The following is an 18,990-nucleotide window of genomic DNA, read 5'->3' as shown; positions in this document are numbered from 1 at the left end:
TAAGAAGGGCCGGGGGAAGGGGGGAAACAAGGACTGGGCAGAAAGGAGGCGCGGGCGGGGCCGGGCGGGGCCGGGCGGGGCCGGGCGGGGCCGGGCGGGGCCGGGCGGGGCCGCGCTCACCTGCGGGCGCCACGCGGAGGATCTGCCACTCCTTGGAGTCGTTGGGGTCGGGCACCCCCAGCTCCTCCTCGGGCTCCAGCCGGGACACGATGTTGGGCTTGGGAATGGGGAAATCTGCCCCAAGGAACAAAAAAAACACAAAAAAGAGCAGAAATTACCCTCAGAAGTATTAAAAAACCAAAAAACAACCCCACCCAGAAAGCCCGAAAAACACCAAAATACCAAAAAAAAAATCCAAAAAGAGACCCCAAAGAAATCAAAAAAATAACCCCAAAAATCCAAAAATTAACCCCAAAAAATCCAAAAAGTGACCCCAAACAAATCCAAAAAGTGACCCCAAACAAATCAAAAAAATAACGCCAAAAAATCCAAAAAGTGACCCCAAACAAATCCAAAAAGTAACCCCAAATAAATCCGAAAAATAACCCCAAATAAATCCAAAAAATAACCCCAAATAAATCCAAAAAATAACCCCAAATAAATCCAAAAAGTGACCCCAAAGAAATCCAAAAAGTGACCCCAAACAAATCCAAAAAGTGACCCCAAAAATCAAAAAAATAACCCCAAAAATCCAAAAATTAACGCCAAAAAATCCAAAAAGTGACCCCAAACAAATCCAAAAAGTGACCCCAAAAATCCAAAAAATAAGCCCAAACAAATCAAAAAAATAACCCCAAATAAATGTGAAAAGTAACCGCAAACAATCCAAAAAGTAACCCCAAATAAATCCAAAAAGTGACCCCAAAAAATCCAAAGAGACCCCAAACAAATCCAAAAAGTGACCCCAAAAAATCCAAAAAATAACCCCAAAAATCAAAAAAGTAACCCCAAAAATCCAAAAAATAACCCCAAATAAATCCATAAAATAACCCCAAATAAATCCAGAAAGTAACCCCAAAAATCCAAAAAATAACCCCAAATAAATCCATAAAATAACCCCAAATAAATCCAAAACATAACCCCAAAAATCCAAAAAATAACCCCAAATAAATCCATAAAATAACCCCAAATAAATCCAAAAAGTAACCCCAAAAATCCAAAAAGTAACCCCAAATAAATCCGAAAAATAACCCCAAATAAATCCAAAAAATAACCCCAAATAAATCCAAAAAGTAACCCCAAATTATTTGGTGGGGATTTTGGAGGTTATTTTGGGGAGAGGGAATTTTGGGGAGGATTTTGGGGAGGGGGATTTGGGGGGGATTTTGGGGGGGTTTATTTTGGGGGGTTATTTGGGGGGGCTATTTTGAGGGGGTTATTTTGGGGAGGGGGATTTTGGGGGGATTTTGGGGACAAGGGGGATTCTGGGGAGGAGGATTACTTTGGGGAGGGGGATTTTGGGGTTTTATTTTGGGGGTTTATTTTGGGGAGGGGGATTCTGGGGGTTTTATTTTGGGGGGGTTATTTCGGGGGTTTTATTTCGGGGGTTTTATTTCGGGGGTTTTATTTCGGGGGTTTATTCTGGGGAGGGGGATTCTGGGGGTTTTATTTTGGGGGGGGGTTATTTGGGGGTTTTATTTCGGGGGTTTTATTTCGGGGGTTTTATTTCGGGGGTTTCATTCGGGGGTCTATTCTGGGGAGGGGGATTCTGGGGGTTTTATTTTGGGGGTTTTATTCTGGGGGTTTTATTTCGGGGGTTTTATTTTGGGGGTTTTATTTCGGCGGTTTCATTCGGGTGTTTATTTTGGGGAGGGGGATTCTGGCGAGCGGGGCTCATTCCGGGGCTCACTCCGGGGCTCACCCAGCAGCATCAGCGACTCGTAGCTCTCCTGCATCGTGCCGCCGCCTCCGCTCCTCCCGAGCCGGGCACGGGGGCTCGGGACCCCCGGGACCCCCCCGGGACCCCCGGGACCCCCCCGGGACCCCCCGGGACCCTCCCGGGACCCCCGGGACCCCCCCGGGACCCCCGGCACCGGCGGCGCTCCGGGGCCCGCTCGGAGCGGATGGAGCCGCCGCCGCTGACCCAGGAAGTGCCGCCCCTCAGGGCGGTGCCTGCTCTGCCTCCTCCTCTTCCTCATCTTCGGCCTCGGCCCGCTCCTCCTCCTCCTCATCCTCAGTCCCCTCTTCCTCATCTTCATCCCCAGCCTGTTCTCCTCTTCTTCCTCATCCTCATCTTCATCCCCACCCTGCTCTTCTCTTCTTCCTTATCCTCATCTTCATCCTCAGCCTGTTCTCCTCCTCTTCCTCATCTTCATCCCCACCCTGCTCTTCTCTTCTTCCTCATCCTCATCTTCATCCTCACCCTGCCTCTCCTTCTCTTCCTCATCTTCATCCTTAGCCTGTTCTCTTCTTCCTCTTCCTCATCTTCGGCCTCGGCCCGCTCTTCTCCTCCTCCTCTTCATCCCCATCTTGCTCTCCTCCTCCTCCTCCTGTTCTTCATCCCCACCCTGCTCTCTTCCTCCTCCTCCTCTTCATCCCCATCTTGCTCTCCTCCTCCTCCTCCTCCTCTTCTTCATCCCCATCTTGCTTCCTTCCTCCTCCTCTTCTTCATCCCCACCCCGCTCTCCTCCTCCTCTTCGTCCTCCTCTTCATCCCCGCTCTACTCTCTTTCTCCTCCTCTTCTTCATCCCCATCTTGCTCTCCTCCTCCTCTTCTTCATCGCCATCTTGCTGCCTTCCTCCTCCTCTTCTTCATGCCCATCCCGCTCTCTTCCTCCTCCTCTTCTTCATCCCCATCTTGCTTTCCTCCTCCTCTTCCTCTTCTTCATCCCCATCTTACTCTCCTCTTCCTCCTGTTCTTCATCCCCACCCCGCTCTCCTCCTCTTCTTCATCCCCACCCTGCTCTCCTCCTCCTCTTCATCCCCACTCTACTCTCTTCCTCCTCCTGTTTTTCATCCCCATCTTGCTCTCCTCTTCCTCCTGTTCTTCATCCCTACCCCGCTCTCCTCCTCCTCCTCTTCTTCATCCCCACCTCACTCTCGTCCTCCTCCTCCTCTTCATCCCCGCTCTACTCTCTTCCTCCTCCTGTTTTTCATCCCCATCTTGCTCTCCTCTTCCTCCTGTTCTTCATCCCCACCCCGCTCTCCTCCTCCTCCTCTTCTTCATCCCCACCTCACTCTCTTCCTCCTCCTCCTCTTCATCCCCGCTCTACTCTCCTCCTCCTCCTGTTCTTCATCCCCACCCCGCTCCCCTCCTCCTCCTCCTCCTCCTCCTCCTCCTCCTCCTCCTCCTCCTCCATGTACAAACTGGGAGCACTGGGAAGCAGCCCCAGCTCGGAACTTGGGAGGGGCTGCCGGCGCCAAGGGAACTCGAGGGGCACCGGGGGCGCTTCGCGAGAATTTAACGCAAAGAAATAAAATAAAATAAAATAAAAAATTTTAAAAATGAGGCAAAACCTGCAAAATCCGCGCCGGGACCGGCGTCACGCCACGGCCGCGGCCCTGAGGGGATGCGGCCCCTCAGCGCCGCCCTGACCAATCAGCGTGCGAGAAACAAAGAGTGACGGGGCGCCCAGCCAATCAGAACGAGCGGTGGGCTTTGGGCGGGAAAAACCAACCAATGGCAGCGAGGGGCGGGACCTGAGCGGGGTACATAAAAGGGTCCGTGAGGGGGGAGTGAGGCCTCAAAATGGCGGGGGAGGAACGGGCCTGGAACGGCCGGGAACGTTCCGGAATGTTCTGGAATGTCCCCGGGAGCCCGAGAAATTGCTGAGGGTGAGTCGGGGATGGAGCAGGGATCCCCCCGCGGGACTCGGGGGACGCCTGAGAGCGGCCCCCAGCCCTGGAAGTGGCTCCTGGTGGGACTCCCGGCCCGTTCCTCCGGGGTTCCGAGGCTGTGATTTCCAGGATTTCGGCATTTCCTGGTGAAATTCCTGCGCCCGGAAGAGCCGCTGGGTATTCCCGCCTGGATTGGAGCCCATTTCATCGGGTTCGGGCGCTTGGGGGTGTCACCGGCGCTCCCAAATCCTGCTGTTGGTTCCCTTGGAGCAGTTGTGGCTTCACAAAAAAAAAAAAACCCAAATTTAAGCCCGAAAGGGACTTTTTTTCAACGCCTGAATTTTGGGATGAAATTCAGACGGGCGTGGCAGCGGAACAAACATGGGATTTTGTGGGGAGAATCCCCCGGTTTTTTTCAGCTTTTTATTCTGGAAAACCCCTGCCCCGCGTCCGCCTCCTGATCCCCCCGCGAGCCCTCCCACCGCCCCCAGAAAAAAACAACAAAAAAACCCCAAATTTATCCCCGAAAGCCACTTTTCAACCGCTCGAATTTACCGAATCGCTTAACGAATTTAACTCGACGCAAACCTGGGATTCAGAGGGGAGAACAACCCCCTCCCCCACCACCGCCGCCGGCGTTTCTCACCTCTTTAATTCTGCAAAACCCACCGCCAAAAAAAAAAAATAAAAATAAAAAAATAAAAATAAAAATCGAAATAAAACCAAGGAAATGCAACCCTCAGCTCCAGGAGGGGTCGTAGCCCGTCCAGTCCGAGGGGGGCGCCAGGAAAACGCGGCGCCCCCGGCACACGAGGCTGACGACGCCGCGGTAACCTCCGCGGGGGACGCCGGATTTGAGGTCGTCCATCAAGCCCAACGCTTTGGCCAAAGCCTTGAAGGAATCCCTGCCCCGATACTGGAGCCTGACCGCCCCCGAGTCCCTCCCCGCATCCTTCTGCAGCTCCTCCAGTTGGATTTCGGGGGCGGAATAAACCTGCTGGAGGAAGAAGCGCTCGTACTCGTCCTTTTTGAGGTAAGAAAGGTCCATTTGGGTGAAAGGCACGAAGCGGTCGTTGAGTTTGATGAACTTCAGGTACTGGTCGAAAAACTGCCCGTGGCTCACGCCCTTGCGGCCGAAGGTCATCGTCCTGGACACCTCGGGCCGGACGCACGCCCGGCCGCGCCGCTGCTCGGGTTGCCTCATCCAGTCGTCCCAAAACGCCGGCGGCCACTTGGGCTCCAGCTCATCCCAAAGCTCGGCCAACAGCAACCAACCCAAGCCGGGGAAGAAATCGGTGCGGTACAAGAGCTCGGCGCGCCCGGCGTCCACCAGCCCCTCCTTGCCGTTGTCGTTCCACGCCGAGGCGCACCACAGCGTCGGGTCCTCCTCCAGCAGCGGCAGAACCGCCTGGAAATACTCGAAAAAATCCGGCGCCACCTCCAAGTCGTCCTCCACCACGATGGCGGCGCGGTAGCGGAAGGTGCGGAACACCTGCCCCAGCGCCCAGCGGTAGTGCCGGGAGATCTTGTAATAACCCTGGAACTTGCGGTGCTCCGGCGGCACCGCCACGTCGCTCAGGTCCGGCTGCCGGATGTGCGCCACGGCCGCGCCGTACGACGCGATGACCGCCGCCGTCTCGGCGTGGCCGCAGTCCTGGGACACGATGACCGGGAAGCGCCGGGCGCTGGGGCGGTAGCGCAGGATTTTATCCAGGCAGCGCCGCACCGAGCTGCGGTCGCAGGCCAGCACCAGCACCGGGATCACCGGCGCCTCGCCGGCGGTGGGGATTTGGGGCGGTTTTGGGGTTTTTTGGGGCGGTTTTGGGGTTTTTTGGGGCGATTTCTGGCGCTGGAGGCGGCCGAGCCGCTGGATTTGCAGCAGGAGGTCGCGCTGCAGGCGCAGCTCGGCCTCGGCGTCCTGCGCCAGCTGCAGGAGCTGCGCCGGCAGCAGGCGGGAGCTGGGGGGGATTTGGGGGTTCTGGGGGTTCGGGAGCGGCCCCGGGCGGCTCCAGAGGAAGAGGAGGAGGAGCCCGTTCCAGGCGAGGAAGAGCGCGGCACCCAGCAGGGCCAGGCTGGTCTTCTTGAGCATCCTTCACATGGGGCTGGGCAGGGGGAAAGAGAGATCTGGGGTTAAAAAAGGGAGATTCGGGGGGAAAAAAAGAGAAATTTGGGGGGAAAAAAGAGAGATTTGGGGGAAAAAAAGAGAGATTTGGGGGAAAAAAGAGAGATTTGGGGTTAAAAAAGGGAGATTTGGGGGGAAAAAGGGAGATTTGGGGGAAAAAAAGAGATTTGGGGTTAAAAAAGGGAGATTTGGGGGGAAAAAAGAGAGATTTGGGGGAAAAAAGAGATTTGGGGTGGAAAAAAGGGAGATTTGGGGTTAAAAAAGAGAGATTTGGGGGAAAAAAGAGATTTGGGGGGGAAATAAGAGAGATTTGGGGTTAAAAAAGGGAGATTTGGGGTGGAAAAAAAGAGAAATTTGGAGTTTAAAAAGAGAGATTTGGGGGGGAAAAAAAAGAGAGATTTGGGGTTAAAAAGGGAGATTTGGGGTGGAAAAAAGAGAAATTTGGAGTTTAAAAAGAGAGATTTGGGGGAAAAAAAAAAGAGAGATTTGGGGTGAAAAAAAGAGAAATTTGGGGGGAAAAAAGAGAAATTTGGGGGGGGGAAAGAGAGTTTTGGGGGGAAAAAGGGAGATTTGGGGTGAAAAAAGAGAAATTTGGGGGAAAAAAGGAGAGTTTTGGGAGGGGAAAAGATTTGGGGTTAAAAAAGAGAGATTTGGGGGGAAAAAGAGATTGGGGGGGGAAAAGGGAGATTTGGAGTTTAAAAAGAGAGATTTGGGGTGAAAAAAGAAAGGTTTGGGGTTAAAAAGGAGAAATTTGGGGTTAAAAACAAGGGGGAAATGGGGGGGAAATAAATCTGGGGTTAAAAAGAGAAATCTGGGGTTAAAAATAGGGGGAAAAGGAGAAATTTGGGCTTAAAAAGGAGAAATTTGGGGATAAAAAAGAGAAATTTGGGGTTAAAAATGAGGGAGAAACGGGGGGAAAGAGAAATTTGGGGTTAAAAATGTTGGAAAAGGAAATTTGGGGTTAAAAAATGGGGGGAAAGTCACAATTTTTGAATTATGGGCACAAAAAAGCCCCAAATCCCAATTTCCAGCCCCCAAAATTCCCTTTTTTACCACCAAAATCCCTTCCGAAAGAGAAACTGAAACCTTGTGGCTGAAATAAATAAAAATTAACAAAATATCCCAAAAAAACCCCCAAAACTTCCCCAGAATTAATTTTAAAACAGAGAGAAAAAAGCATGGGAAAGGCAAATTGGACCCTGCTAAAAAATCCCCAAAACTGACAAAAATCCCCTTAAAAAAGCCCCAGAATTGCTTTAAAAATGAGAAAAAATTGAAATTTGGGGCTCTCACCCCAAATTTCACTGAAGGTGAAAAAACTTCCTAAAAATTCCTTAAAATTCTGTTAAAAATGAGACAAAAATCCTTAAAAAAGAGAAAAAAAACCAAATTCAGCCCTCACCGACCCGGAGTCCAAGGGCAGAGTCCAATCCTGGTAAAATTTAACTTTTAATCGTGTTAAATATTAATTCCCAGGTTAAAATTTAATTTTAAACCCTGTTAAATATTAAATTATTTCGAATTTTAAATGCCGTTAGATCTTAACTTTAAAGGAATTTTAACGTTAAATTTTAATTTCCAACGCTGTGAAATTGAAGTTTCCAATCAAAATTGGAGTTTTAAATTTTAAATCCTGCGAAATTTGAACCCAGGGAGAATTTTCCATTCCAAAAGGTGAAAAAAAAAATGGGGTAAAATGCACGGAAATGGGGATTTGAGAGTTCAAATGTTGAAGAAATTTGGGGTGAAGGAGGGGGGGGGAAGAGAGGAAAAAAGGGGAAAAAATGGGGAAAAAAAGGGGGAAAAGGAAAAACGGTGTAGGAAAAAAGGAGAAACAAAAAAGGAGAAAAAATGGGGGGGAAAAGGAGAGAAAAAAAGGGGAAAAAAAAGAGGAAAGAAAGGAAAAAAGAAATAAAATGGGGAGAAAAAAAGGGGGGGAGAAGAAAAAAAGGAGAAAAAAGGGGGGAAAAAAGGAAAAAAAGGAGAAAAAAAAAGGAGAAAAAAAAGGGAGAAAAGAGGAGAAAAAAATGGGGAGAAAAAAGGGGAAAAGAAAATTAAGGAATTAATTTTCATTTTCAAAAATTAAAAGAATAAAACCAGAAAAAAAAGAGGAAAAAATCCGAGAAAGGGTTAAAAAATCCCAGAAAAAAGGGAGAAAAAACCCGGGAGGGGTTAAAAAAAAGAGGGGGGAATATGAGAGGGTTAAAAAACTGGAAAAAAATGGGAAAAATGCAGGAAAATTCAAAAAAAAAAAAGGAAAAACCAAAAAATTCTCGGGGATTGCGGCAGCGCGGGAGCTCAAGGGTTAAACGCTGCCCCGGCCACGTCAGCACCGGAAAAAGGGAATTAAAGGGGCAAAAAAAAGCCAAAAAATTCGGATTTTATCCCAAAAATGGGGGCCAGAGGGGAGGGGGGAGAAGGGAAAACCCGGGGGAATAAAAACGGTCCAAAGTCCCCAGAAACCGCCCCAAAAAATCAAGGAAAGGGGAAAAAAAAAGAGGGAAAAATCAGATTTTTTGGGAAAAGAGAGAAGGGAGAGGTTGGGGGGGATTGCCTGAGAAAAAATGGCCCCAAAATGGGAAAAAATAACCCCAAAAAACAGAAAAAGAGGAGAAAAAAAGAGGAAAAAAGTGAGGAAAAAAGAGAAAAATCAGAGTTTAACGGGGAAAACCAAGGAGGAAGAATTGGGGGGGAATTACCTGCGGCAAAATCCTGGAATTTGGCCCCAAAATTCCGGGATTTCTTCGAAATTTGGAACTTTTCAACCAAAATCTGCAAGTTTTCTGCGACTCGCCCCGAAATCTGGGGCTTTTTTTGCCCAAAATCTGGGATTTTTGCCTCAAAATTTGGGGGTTTTGCCCAAAAAAATTGGGATTTTTGCCCGAAACTTTGGGAATTTTGCCTAAAACTTTGGGAGTTTTGCCCAAATTTTGGGAGTTTTGCCCAAATTTTGGGAGTTTTGCCCAAATTTTGGGAGTTTTGCCCAAATTTCGGGAGTTTTGCCCCGAGCGTGGCCGTGGCTGCAGCTGGAGCTGCTGAGTCAGCGAATTCGGAATTTTCCTTCCCCCCTGGGCAGCGGCCAAGTGATGAAATCTCCTCAAATCCCCCCAAAATTTCCATTTTTGGGGTGGAAATTGCATTTTTTCTCCTTTTTCCCCTTCCTCGGGGGGTTTAGGGGGTGAAAATGCCAAATTTCTGCGTTTCTGAGGATTTTAAAGCAAAAATCCCCGGTTAGTTCCCATTTTTGTCAGCCAAAAATCCCCAAAATCTGAAGGGAAATCCAAAATAATTCAGACTTTGGGGTGAAAAACCCAAACTTTGGGCAAATTCCTCATTAATTCCCATTTTTGTCAGCCAAAAATTCCCAAAATGTGGGACAAAATCCAAATTAATTCAGGTTTTGAGGGGAAAAGCCCAAATTTTTGAATTTTTTGAGGATCTTCGGGCAAAAATTCCTCATTAATTCATTTTTTGTCAACACAAAATTCCCAGACTCTGGGGAAAATCCAAAATAATTCAGATTTTGGGGTGAAAATCCCAAATTTTGGGCAAATTAATTCTTAATTCTTAATTCCAATTTTTATCAAGCCAAAATCCCCACAATTTTTCCACTTTTTCTTTACTTTTTGCTAAAAATGGATTTTTCCCCCATTTTTTCCAAATTGTTTTCCCCCAACTTTCTACTTCTTCCCAAAATTCCAATTTTTTCTCCTTTATTTCCCCTTTTTTCCCAATTTTTCCTCCAAAATTTCCATTTTTCCCCCCATTGGTTCCTTTTTTTCCCATTTTCCCCCATTTTTTTGGCCAAAATGCCAATTTCCCCCCTTTTTTCCCCAAAATTCCCATTTTCCCCCGCCATTTTTCCCCATTTTTTCCAAATTCCAGCCTTTTCCCCATTTTTCCTGTTCTATCCCACTTTTTCCTCAAAATTCCTTTTTTTTCCATTTCCCCCCCTTTGCCCATTTTTTGACAAAATTCCATTTCCACCATTTTTTTTTCTCAAAATTCCAATTTTTACCCAAAAATTCCCTTTTTTCCTCCAATTTTTCCCCATTTCCCCCCATTTCCCCCCAAAATTCCCATTTCCCCCCATTTTTCCCCATTTTTCCCCAAAATTCCCATTTTCCCCCATTTTCTCACCCATTTTCTCCCTTTTCCCCCCCATTTCCCCCCATTTTCCCCCAAATTTTCCCAAAATTTCCAATTTTTTCCCATTTTCTCCAATTTTCCCCCAAAATTCCCCATTTCCCCCCCATTTTCTCCCCATTTTTCCCCACTTTCCCCCCCAAAATTCCCATTTTTCCCCCATTTACCCCCCAAAATTCCCATTTTTTCCCCATTCCCCCCCCCATTTTTCCCCCATTTCCCCCCCCATTTTTTACCCAAAATTCCCATTTTTCTCATTTTTCCCCATTTCCCCCCCCATTTCCCCCAAAAATTCCCATTTTTTCCCCCATTTTTTTTCCAAATTTTTCCCCATTTTTTCCCCATTTTCCCCCCCAAAATTTCAATTTTTCCCCCATTTTTTCCCCATTTCCCCCCCATTTTCTCCCCCATTTTTCCCCCAAAATTCCCATTTTCCCCCAAAAATTCCCATTTTTTCCCCATTTTCCCCCATTTTTCCCCATTTTTCCCCCATTTTTTCCCCCATTTTTTCCCATTTTTTCCCATTTTTTTCCCCATTTTTCCCCATTTTTCCCCATTTCCCCCCCCATTTTTTCCCCAAAATTCCCATTTTTCCCCCATTTCCCCCCGATTTTTCCCCATTTTCCCCCCATTTTTTCCCCATTTTTCCCCATTTTTTCCATTTTTTCCCCATTTCCCCCCATTTTTTCCCATTTTCCCCCCCATTTTTTCCCCCATTTTTTTTCCCCAATTTCCCCCCATTTTTCCCCATTTTCCCCCATTTTTTCCCCATTTTTCCCATTTTTTCCCCATTTCCCCCATTTTTTCCCCATTTTTTCCCCCATTTTTTCCATTTTTTTCCCATTTTTTTCCCATTTTCCCCCATTTTTTTCCCCATTTCCCCCCCATCTTTCCCCCAAAATTCCCATTTTTTCCCATTTTTTTCCCATTTCTCCCCATTTTTTCCCCTCGTCGCGCCCGGGCGCTCACCTGCTGCTGAGTGGGGGAGGGGGCTCAGGCTCCCCCCTCCCCCCCCGAGGCTCCCTCGGGAATTTTGGGGGAAAATTCCGGAATTTGGGGCTCCTGGAGGGGGGAGGGGCCGGGCAGATCCTGGGGGGGGGAAGAAAAAAATTTAAAAAACGGAAAAAGCGAGAAAATTCCCCAAAATTTGGATTTGGGGGGGGCAGAGGGAAAAGCCGGAGCTGGAAAACAAAAAAAAAAAACCCAAAAATGAAAAAAAATCCCCCAAAATCAACACCAAAATCCTCAAAAATAACCCCAAAAATCCAAATAAATACCTGCAAAAAAACCCCAAAAATAACCCTAAAAACCCCCCCAAAAATCCCAAATAAATCCCCCAAAATCAACACCAAAATCCTCAAAAATAACCCCCAAAAAATCCAAATAAATAACTCAAAAGAAACCCAAAAATAACCTAAAAAACCCCCCCAAAAAATCCCAAATAAATGCCCCAGAAAACCCCAAAAAATCAAAAAAAAAATCCCCCAAAATCAACACCAAAATCCTCAAAAATAACCCCAAAAAATCCAAATAAATACCTCCAAAAAAACCCCTAAAATCCCCAAAAATACCCCTAAAAAACCCCCAAAAAATCCCAAATAAATGCCCCAAAAAAACCCCAAAAATCCCCCAAAATCAACACCAAAATCCTCAAAAATAACCCCAAAAAATCCAAATAAACACCTCCAAAAAACCCCCAAAAATAACCCTAAAAAACCCCCAAAAAATCCCAAATAAATCCCCCAAAAAACTCTAAAAAATAAAAAAAAAACCTCAAAAAATCCAAATAAATCCTCAAAAATAACACCAAAAAATCCCAATAAATCCCAAAAAAATCTCTCAAAAAATCCAAATAAATCCTCAAAAAATCTCTCAAAAAACACAAATAAATCCCAAAAAAATCCCTCAAAAAATCCAAATAAAACCCAAAAAAATCCCCAAAAAAATGCCAAAAAAATCCCAAAAAACCCCTCAAAAAATCCAAATAAATCCCAAAAGAAAACCCCAGAAATCCCTTAAAACCCCCAAAAACCCCCAAAATTTCAATTAACCCCTAAGACCCTCGTACCACCCCCCAAAGCCTCCCCTAAACCCCAAAATCCCCAAAATTCCCCCAAATTTCCCCAAATTCCCCCAAATTTCCCCTCCCCCCCCGCCGCCATTTTGGGGTTCAGGCCCCTCCCCCTCCCCAAACAAGGCCCCAAAAACCCCAAAAACCCCAAAAAAATCCCCAAAAGCGGCGCCGCCCAGCGCCCCTCCCCCCCCCGCCAGCCCCGGGGGGTCCCCCCCTCCCCCGGGACCCCCCAAAAATCCCCAAAAATCCCCAAAAGTCCCAAAATCGCCCCAAAATCCGCGCCCTGCCCCCCCCCGTACCGGCGGCGCCTGCCCGGCCGCGGCCGCCACTTCCGGTGGGGCGCAGCGGAAGTGTCGCCATGGCAACGGCGAGGCCACGCCCCCTACACCGGGCTGTGGCCAATCAGAACGCGCCAAGCCGCGTAGGGTATGCAAATAAGGCGGCCTCGCGGTCTAACCACGCCCCCCCTCCAGCCGTTGGTGAGCCACGCCTTCTTTTAGAACATGTAAGCCACGCCCCTCTGTGTTAGCCACGCCCCTCTGTGTTAGCCACGCCCCTCTGTTTAATCCACGCCCCCTCCGCTCATTTAGAGCGTTAATTAATTAATTAGCGCTTCATTAAGCGCTCCCCCAGGGGCGCTGAGGGAGGCTTCCGGTTCGCCGAGGGAGCGGAAGTGACGCCGCGGGAAGGGGCGTGGCCTGGGCTTCCCGCGCGCGCTGAGGCGGCTCCGGGAGAGGTGGGGGAGGGGCGGGCTCGGGAATTCGGGAGTTTGGGGAATTTTGGGGAATTTTTAAGGAATTTTGGGGGAATTTTGGGGAATTTGGGGAATTTTGGGGGAATTTTGGGAATTTTTGGGGGATTTTGGGGATTTTTAGGGAATTTTGGGGATTTTTGGGGAATTTGGGGGATTTTTGGGGAACTTGGGGATTTTTGGGGGAATTTTGGGAATTTTTGGGGAATTTGGGGGGGCAGGGGCGGGGATTTGGGGGGAACTTTGGGGTTTTTTGGGGGAAATTTGGGATTTTTGGGGAGAATTTGGGGAATTTTGGAGAATTTTGGGGAATTTTTGGGGATTTTGGGGAATTTTGGGGGAATTTTGGGGAAATTTTGGGGATTTTAGGGAAGTTTTGGGGAATTTTGGGGAGAATTTGGGGAATTTTGGGAGAATTGGGGGAAATTTGGGGGATTTTTGGGGGGCTGGGGCGGGATTTTGGGGGAACTTTGGGGTTTTTGGGGGAAATTTGGGATTTTCGGGGGGAGAATTTGGGAATTTTGGGGGGGGAGGGGAGGCTGGGGGGAGGGGCGGAATTTTGGGGTTTTTTTGGGGAAATTTGGGATTTTTGGGGGAGAATTTGGGGGGTTTGGGGTGGAATTTTTGGCGGAAATTTGGGAAATGTTGGGAATTTTGGTGGGGAGGGGAGGGCTGTGGGGGGGGAGGGGGGAATTTTGGGGTTTTTCCAGGGAAATTTGGGATTTTGGGGGAGTTTTGAGCGGAACTTTTTTGGAGATTTTGGGGGGAATTTGGGGAAATTTGGGGGTTTTGGGGGAAAATTTGGGTTTTTTGGGGGGGAATTTGGGGTTTTTTGGGGAATTTGGGTTTCTTCAGGGAAATTTGGGTAATTTTGGGGAAATTTGGGGTTTTTGGGGGAATTTTGGGGTTTTTGGGGGAATTTTGGGGTTTTTTGGGGAAAATATGGGTTATTTTGGGGAATTTTGTGGTTTTTTAGGGGAAATTTGGGTGTTTATGGGGAATTTTGGTTTTTTTGGGGAATATTTGAGTTTTTTTGGGTTAATTTTGGGGGTTTTTTTGGATATTTTGGGGTTTTTTTGGGAAATTTGGGGGTTTTTTGGGGGAATTTCAGTTTATTTTGGGGGGAATTTTTTCAGGGAAATGTGGGTTTTTTGGGGGGAATTTGGGTTTTTTTGGGAAATTCGGGTTCTTGGGCTGTTTCTGGTGCGTTTTCGGGCCGCTCTGAGCCCGCTGTCCCCCCCAGGATGGAGCCCCCGTCCCGGTTCCGCTCCCTGCCCCGAATTCTGCCCCGAGTGCGGCTCCGTCCTGCCCCGGCCCGGCCCCCCCAGCACCGTGCGCTGCCCCCGCTGCAGCTTCAGCCTCCGGAGCGCAGGTTTGGGGCGAAAACCCGAAAAAAACCCAAAAAACCCGAAAAAAACCCCGAGGAAATCGGCAAATCCTGTGAAAATCTGCAAAATCCTGGAAAAATCTCATTAAAATCCAGCAAAATCCTGGAAAAATCTCATTGAAACCCTCAAAAATCCTGGAAAAATCTCATTAAAATTCAATAAAATCTCATTAAAATCCCATTAAATTCAATAAAATCCCATAAAAATCCCATCCCAATTCTGCCCCCGCTGCAGCTTCAGCCTCCAGGGCTCAGGTTTGGGGCGAAAACCCGAAAAAAAACCCCCGAGGAAATCGGCAAATCCTGTGAAAACCTGCAAAATCCTGGAAAAATCTCATTGAAATTCACAAAAATCCTGGAAAAATGTCATTAAAATCCAGTAAAATCCTGAAAAAATGTCATTAAAATCCAGTAAAATCCTGGAAAAATCTTATTAATATTCACAAAAATCTTGGAAAATCTCATTAAAATCCAGTGAAATCCTGGAAAAAATCTCATTAAAATTCAATAAAATCTCATTAAAATCCCATTAAATTCAATAAAATCCCATAAAAATCCCCATCCCAATTCTGCCCCCGCTGCAGCTTCAGCCTCCGGAGCGCAGGTTTGGGGCAAAAAACCCGAAAAAATCCAAAAACCCCGAAAAAAACCCCGAGGAAATCGGCAAATCCTGTGAAAACCTGCAAAATCCTGGAAAAAATCTCATTGAAACTCAGCAAAATCCTGAAAAAATGTCATTTTAACCCAGTAAAATCCTGGAAAAATCTCATTGAAACTCTCAAAAATCCTGGAAAAATCTCATTTTAATCCAGCAAAATCCTGGAAAAAATGTCATTATAACCCAGTAAAATCCTGAAAAAATGTCATTGAAATTCACAAAAATCCTGGAAAAATCTCATTAAAATTCAGTAAAATCCTGGGAAAATGTCATTAAAATTGAATAAAATCTCATTAAAATCCCATTAAATTCAATAAAATCCCATAAAAATCCCATCCCAATTCTGCCCCCGCTGCAGCTTCAGCCTCCAGGGCTCAGGTTTGGGGGCGAAAACCCCGAAAAAAATCCAAAAACCCGAAAAAAACCCAAGGAAATCGGCAAATCCTGTGAAAATCTGCAAAATCCTGGAAAAATCTCATTGAAACTCAGCAAAATCCTGAAAAAATGTCATTTTAACCCAGTAAAATCCTGGAAAAATCTCATTTTAATCCAGCAAAATCCTGAAAAAATGTCAGTTTAACCCAGTAAAATCCTGGAAAAATCTCATTGAAATTCACAAAAATTCCCCAAAAATTTTCCAAAAATTTCCCAAAAAATTCCCAAAACTCCTGACAAAATGCCCAAAAATCCCCCCCAAAATTTTCCCCTTTTTTCCTCATTTTTCCCGCCATTTTCCCCCCATTTTCCCCCATTTTTCCCCATTTTTTCCCTGTTTCCTCCCCGTTTTTCCCCGTTTCCCCCATTCTCCGGCTCTCCCCCCGATTTTCCTCGATTTCCCCCCTTTTTCCTCCTGTTTTTTTCCCCGTTTTTTTCCCATTTTTCCCCATTTTTCCCCGTTTTTTTCCCCCGTTTTTTCCCCGTTTTTCCCCCTTTCCCCCCATTCTCCGGCTCTCCCCGATTTTCCCGATTTCCCCCTTTTTCTCCTGTTTTTTCCCCCATTTTTTCCCATTTTTTCCCCATTTTTCCCCCCATTTTTCCCCCCGTTTTTTTCCCGTTTTTTTCCCATTTTCCCCCATTTTTTTCCCCCATTTTTCCCCAATTTTTTCCCATTTTTTCCCCATTTTTTCCCCATTTTCCCCCCGTTTTTCCCCCTTTCCCCCCATTCTGCGGCTCTCCCCGATTTTCCCCGATTTCCCCCCTTTTTCTCCTGTTTTTTTCCCTGTTTTTTCCCCATTTTTCCCCATTTTATCCCCATTTTTCCCTATTTTTCCCCCGTTTTCCCCCCGTTTTTTTCCCGGTTTTTCCCCATTTTTCCCCCGTTTTTCCCCATTTCCCCCATTCTGCGGCTCTCCCCGATTTTCCCGATTTCCCCCTTTTTCTCCTGTTTTTTTCCCCCATTTTTCCCCATTTTTTCCCCATTTTCCCCCCGTTTTTTCCCATTTTTTCCCCATTTTTTTCCCATTTTTTCCCATTTTCCCCCCGTTTTTCCCCCTTTCCCCCCATTCTCCGGCTCCTCCTCGATTTTCCCGATTTCCCCCTTTTTCTCCCGTTTTTTTCCCATTTTTTCCCCGTTTTTCCCCATTTTCCCCCCGTTTTTTCCCCATTTCCCCCATTCTCGGGCTCTCCCCGATTTCTCCGATTTCCCCCCTTTTTCTCCCCAGATTTCCAGGGCTGCCCGCTCCGGACCTCGCTGACCTTCGCCGCCCCGGGCTGGGGGAGGGGCGCCGGCCCCGCCCCCCAGGAGGGACCCACGGTGAGGGGGTGAGGGGGAGGGGACCCCAACATCCGGCAATCCCCCAGGAAATTCCCGACAACTCCCAAAAAATGCCAGAAAATTCCCAAAAAATTCCCAGAAAATTCCCGAAAACTCCCAAAACATTCCTAAAAAACTGCCCAAAAATTCCCAGAAAATTCCCGACAATTCCAAAAAAAATTCCTAAAAAACTTCCCAAAAATTCCCAGAAAATTCCCGACAATTCCCAAAAAAAATCCCAGAAAATTCCCCAAAAAAATCCACAAAAATTCCCCAAAAATTTCTAAAAAAGTTCCCAGAAAATTCCCCCAAAATTCCCAAAAAATTCCTCAAAAATTCAAAAAAAAAAAATTCTCAAAAAATTTCTGGAAAATTCGTAAAAAATTCCCAAAAAATTCCTAAAAAAATTCTCAGAAAATTCCCAAAAAAATTCCCAAAAAATTCCCAGAAAATTCCCAAAAAATCCCCAAAAAATTCCAAAAAAAAATTCCCAAAAAAATTCCCAAAAAATCCCTCAAAAATTAAAAAAAAATTCCCAAAAAATTTCCGGAAAATTCAAAAAAAATTCCCAAAAAATTCCTGAAAAAATTCCCAAAAAATTCCTGAAAAAATTCCCCAAAAATTCCCCAAAAAATCCTCAAAAATTCCCAAAAAAATGCTTAAGAAAATTCCCAGAAAATTCCCCAAAAAAATCCCAAAAAAATTCCCAGAAAATTCCCAAAAAATCCCAAAAAATTCCTAAAAATTTCTCAAAAAATTCCCCAAAAAATCCCCAAAATTTTTGCTTTTGGGGTAAAAAAAGGGAATTTTGGGATGAAAAATGGGGATTTTGGGGTGAATAATGGGATTTTTGGGGTGAATAATGGATTTTTGGGTTGAATAATGGGATTTGAGGGGATTTTTGGGGTAAATAATGGGATTTTTGGGGTTAATAATGGGAATTAATGGGATTTTTGGGTGAATACTTTGGATTTTGGGGGATTTTGGGGTTAATAATTTGGATTTTTGGGGTTAATAATTTGGATTTTTTTGGGTATTTTGGGGTGAATAATTTGGATTTTGGGGTATTTTGGGGTGAATAATTTGGATTTTGGCGGTGCAGGTGGACAGGAGCTGCCCCAGGTGCGCTCACTCCGGGCATGTGGTTCCACACGGGATTTAATGGGATGTAATGGGATTTAATGGGATGTAATGGGATTTTTGGGGTATTTTGAGGTGAATAATTTGGATTTTGGGGTATTTTTGGGTGAATAATTTGGATTTTTGGGTGAATAATTTGGATTTTGGCGGTGCAGGTGGACAGGAGCTGCCCCAGGTGCGCCCACCCGGGCATGTGGTTCCACACGGGATTTAATGGGATTTAATGGGATTTTTGGGGTGAATAATTTGGATTTTTTAGGGTATTTTTGGGTGAATAATTTGGATTTTGGCGGTGCAGGTGGACAGGAGCTGCCCCAGGTGCGCCCACGTTGGCATGTGGTTCCACAGGGGATTTAATGGGATTTTTGGGGTTAATAATTTGGATTTTTTGGATATTTTGGGGTGAATAATTTGGATTTTTGGGTGAATAATTTGGATTTTGGCGGTGCAGGTGGACAGGAGCTGCCCCAGGTGCGCCCACTCCGGGCATGTGGTTCCACACGGGATTTAATGGATTTTTGGGGTTAATAATTTGGATTTTTTGGGTATTTTTGGGTGAATAATTTGGAATTTGAGGTGAATAATTTGGATTTTGGGGTGAATAATTTGGATTTTGGGGTATTTTGGGGTGAATAATTTGGATTTTGGGGTGAATAATTTGGATTTTGGCCCTGCAGGTGGACAGGAGCTGCCCCAGGTGCGCCCACGTTGGCATGTGGTTCCACAGGGGATTTAATGGGATTTTTGGGGTTAATAATTTGGATTTTTTGGGTATTTTGGGGTGAATAATTTGGATTTTGGGGTATTTTTGGGTGAATAATTTGGATTTTGGCGGTGCAGGTGGACAGGAGCTGCCCCAGGTGCGCCCCACGTTGGCATGTGGTTCCACACGCGGCAGATGCGCTCGGCCGACGAGGGCCAGACGGTTTTCTACACCTGCCCCCGCTGCAGGTGAGACCCCGGCACGGCCCCAGCCCTCCCCAAAATATCCCTAAAATATCCCTAAAATAGCCCCGAAATATTCCCAAAATAGCCCCCAAATATCCCTAAAATATCCCCAAAATATCCCCCAAATATCCCTAAAATAGCCCCGAAATATTCCCAAAATATCCCCGAAATATCCCCCAAATATCCCTGAAATATTCCCAAAATATCCCTGAAATAGCCCTGAAATATCCCAAAA

At 46.4% G+C, this 18,990-nt stretch overlaps 2 protein-coding genes across 4 annotated transcripts; one reads left to right on the top strand and one right to left on the bottom strand.

The window, feature by feature from the left end:
* Nucleotides 1-4,413: 4,413 nt before the first annotated feature.
* Nucleotides 4,414-11,132, bottom strand: LOC137466650 (alpha-1,3-mannosyl-glycoprotein 2-beta-N-acetylglucosaminyltransferase-like). 3 transcript variants are annotated; one of them, XM_068178344.1, is made up of 2 exons: nucleotides 11,014-11,132; nucleotides 4,414-5,878 (listed from the first exon to the last, which is right to left on the bottom strand). In XM_068178344.1, the coding sequence occupies exon 2, from the start codon at nucleotides 5,863-5,865 to the stop codon at nucleotides 4,516-4,518; it is 1,350 nt and encodes a 449-aa protein (XP_068034445.1). In that variant the 5' UTR covers nucleotides 5,866-5,878; nucleotides 11,014-11,132; the 3' UTR covers nucleotides 4,414-4,515. The 3 variants fall into 3 exon arrangements, with proteins under 3 accessions (XP_068034445.1, XP_068034446.1, XP_068034444.1); XM_068178345.1 differs by lacking the exon at nucleotides 11,014-11,132 and adding an exon at nucleotides 8,598-8,621; XM_068178343.1 differs by lacking the exon at nucleotides 11,014-11,132 and adding an exon at nucleotides 7,301-7,365.
* A 2,981-nt stretch (nucleotides 11,133-14,113) lies between these two features.
* Nucleotides 14,114-18,975, top strand: POLR1H (RNA polymerase I subunit H). The gene is given in 5 exon segments (XM_068178347.1): nucleotides 14,114-14,143; nucleotides 14,145-14,241; nucleotides 16,576-16,667; nucleotides 18,648-18,674; nucleotides 18,676-18,975. Coding segments are annotated over 5 exon segments (333 nt in total). The 3' UTR covers nucleotides 18,763-18,975.
* Nucleotides 18,976-18,990: the final 15 nt, after the last annotated feature.

This window comes from Anomalospiza imberbis, unplaced genomic scaffold (assembly GCF_031753505.1).
Source record: "Anomalospiza imberbis isolate Cuckoo-Finch-1a 21T00152 unplaced genomic scaffold, ASM3175350v1 scaffold_371, whole genome shotgun sequence".
NCBI classification, from domain to species: domain Eukaryota; kingdom Metazoa; phylum Chordata; class Aves; order Passeriformes; family Viduidae; genus Anomalospiza; species Anomalospiza imberbis.
This window is presented reverse-complemented; position numbering and strand designations above follow the sequence as displayed.

Bases quoted from the DNA above. Each gene is read 5' to 3' on its own strand.
- LOC137466650 (XM_068178344.1), bottom strand. From the start codon at position 5,865: ATGCTCAAGAAGACCAGCCTGGCCCTGCTGGGTGCCGCGCTCTTCCTC.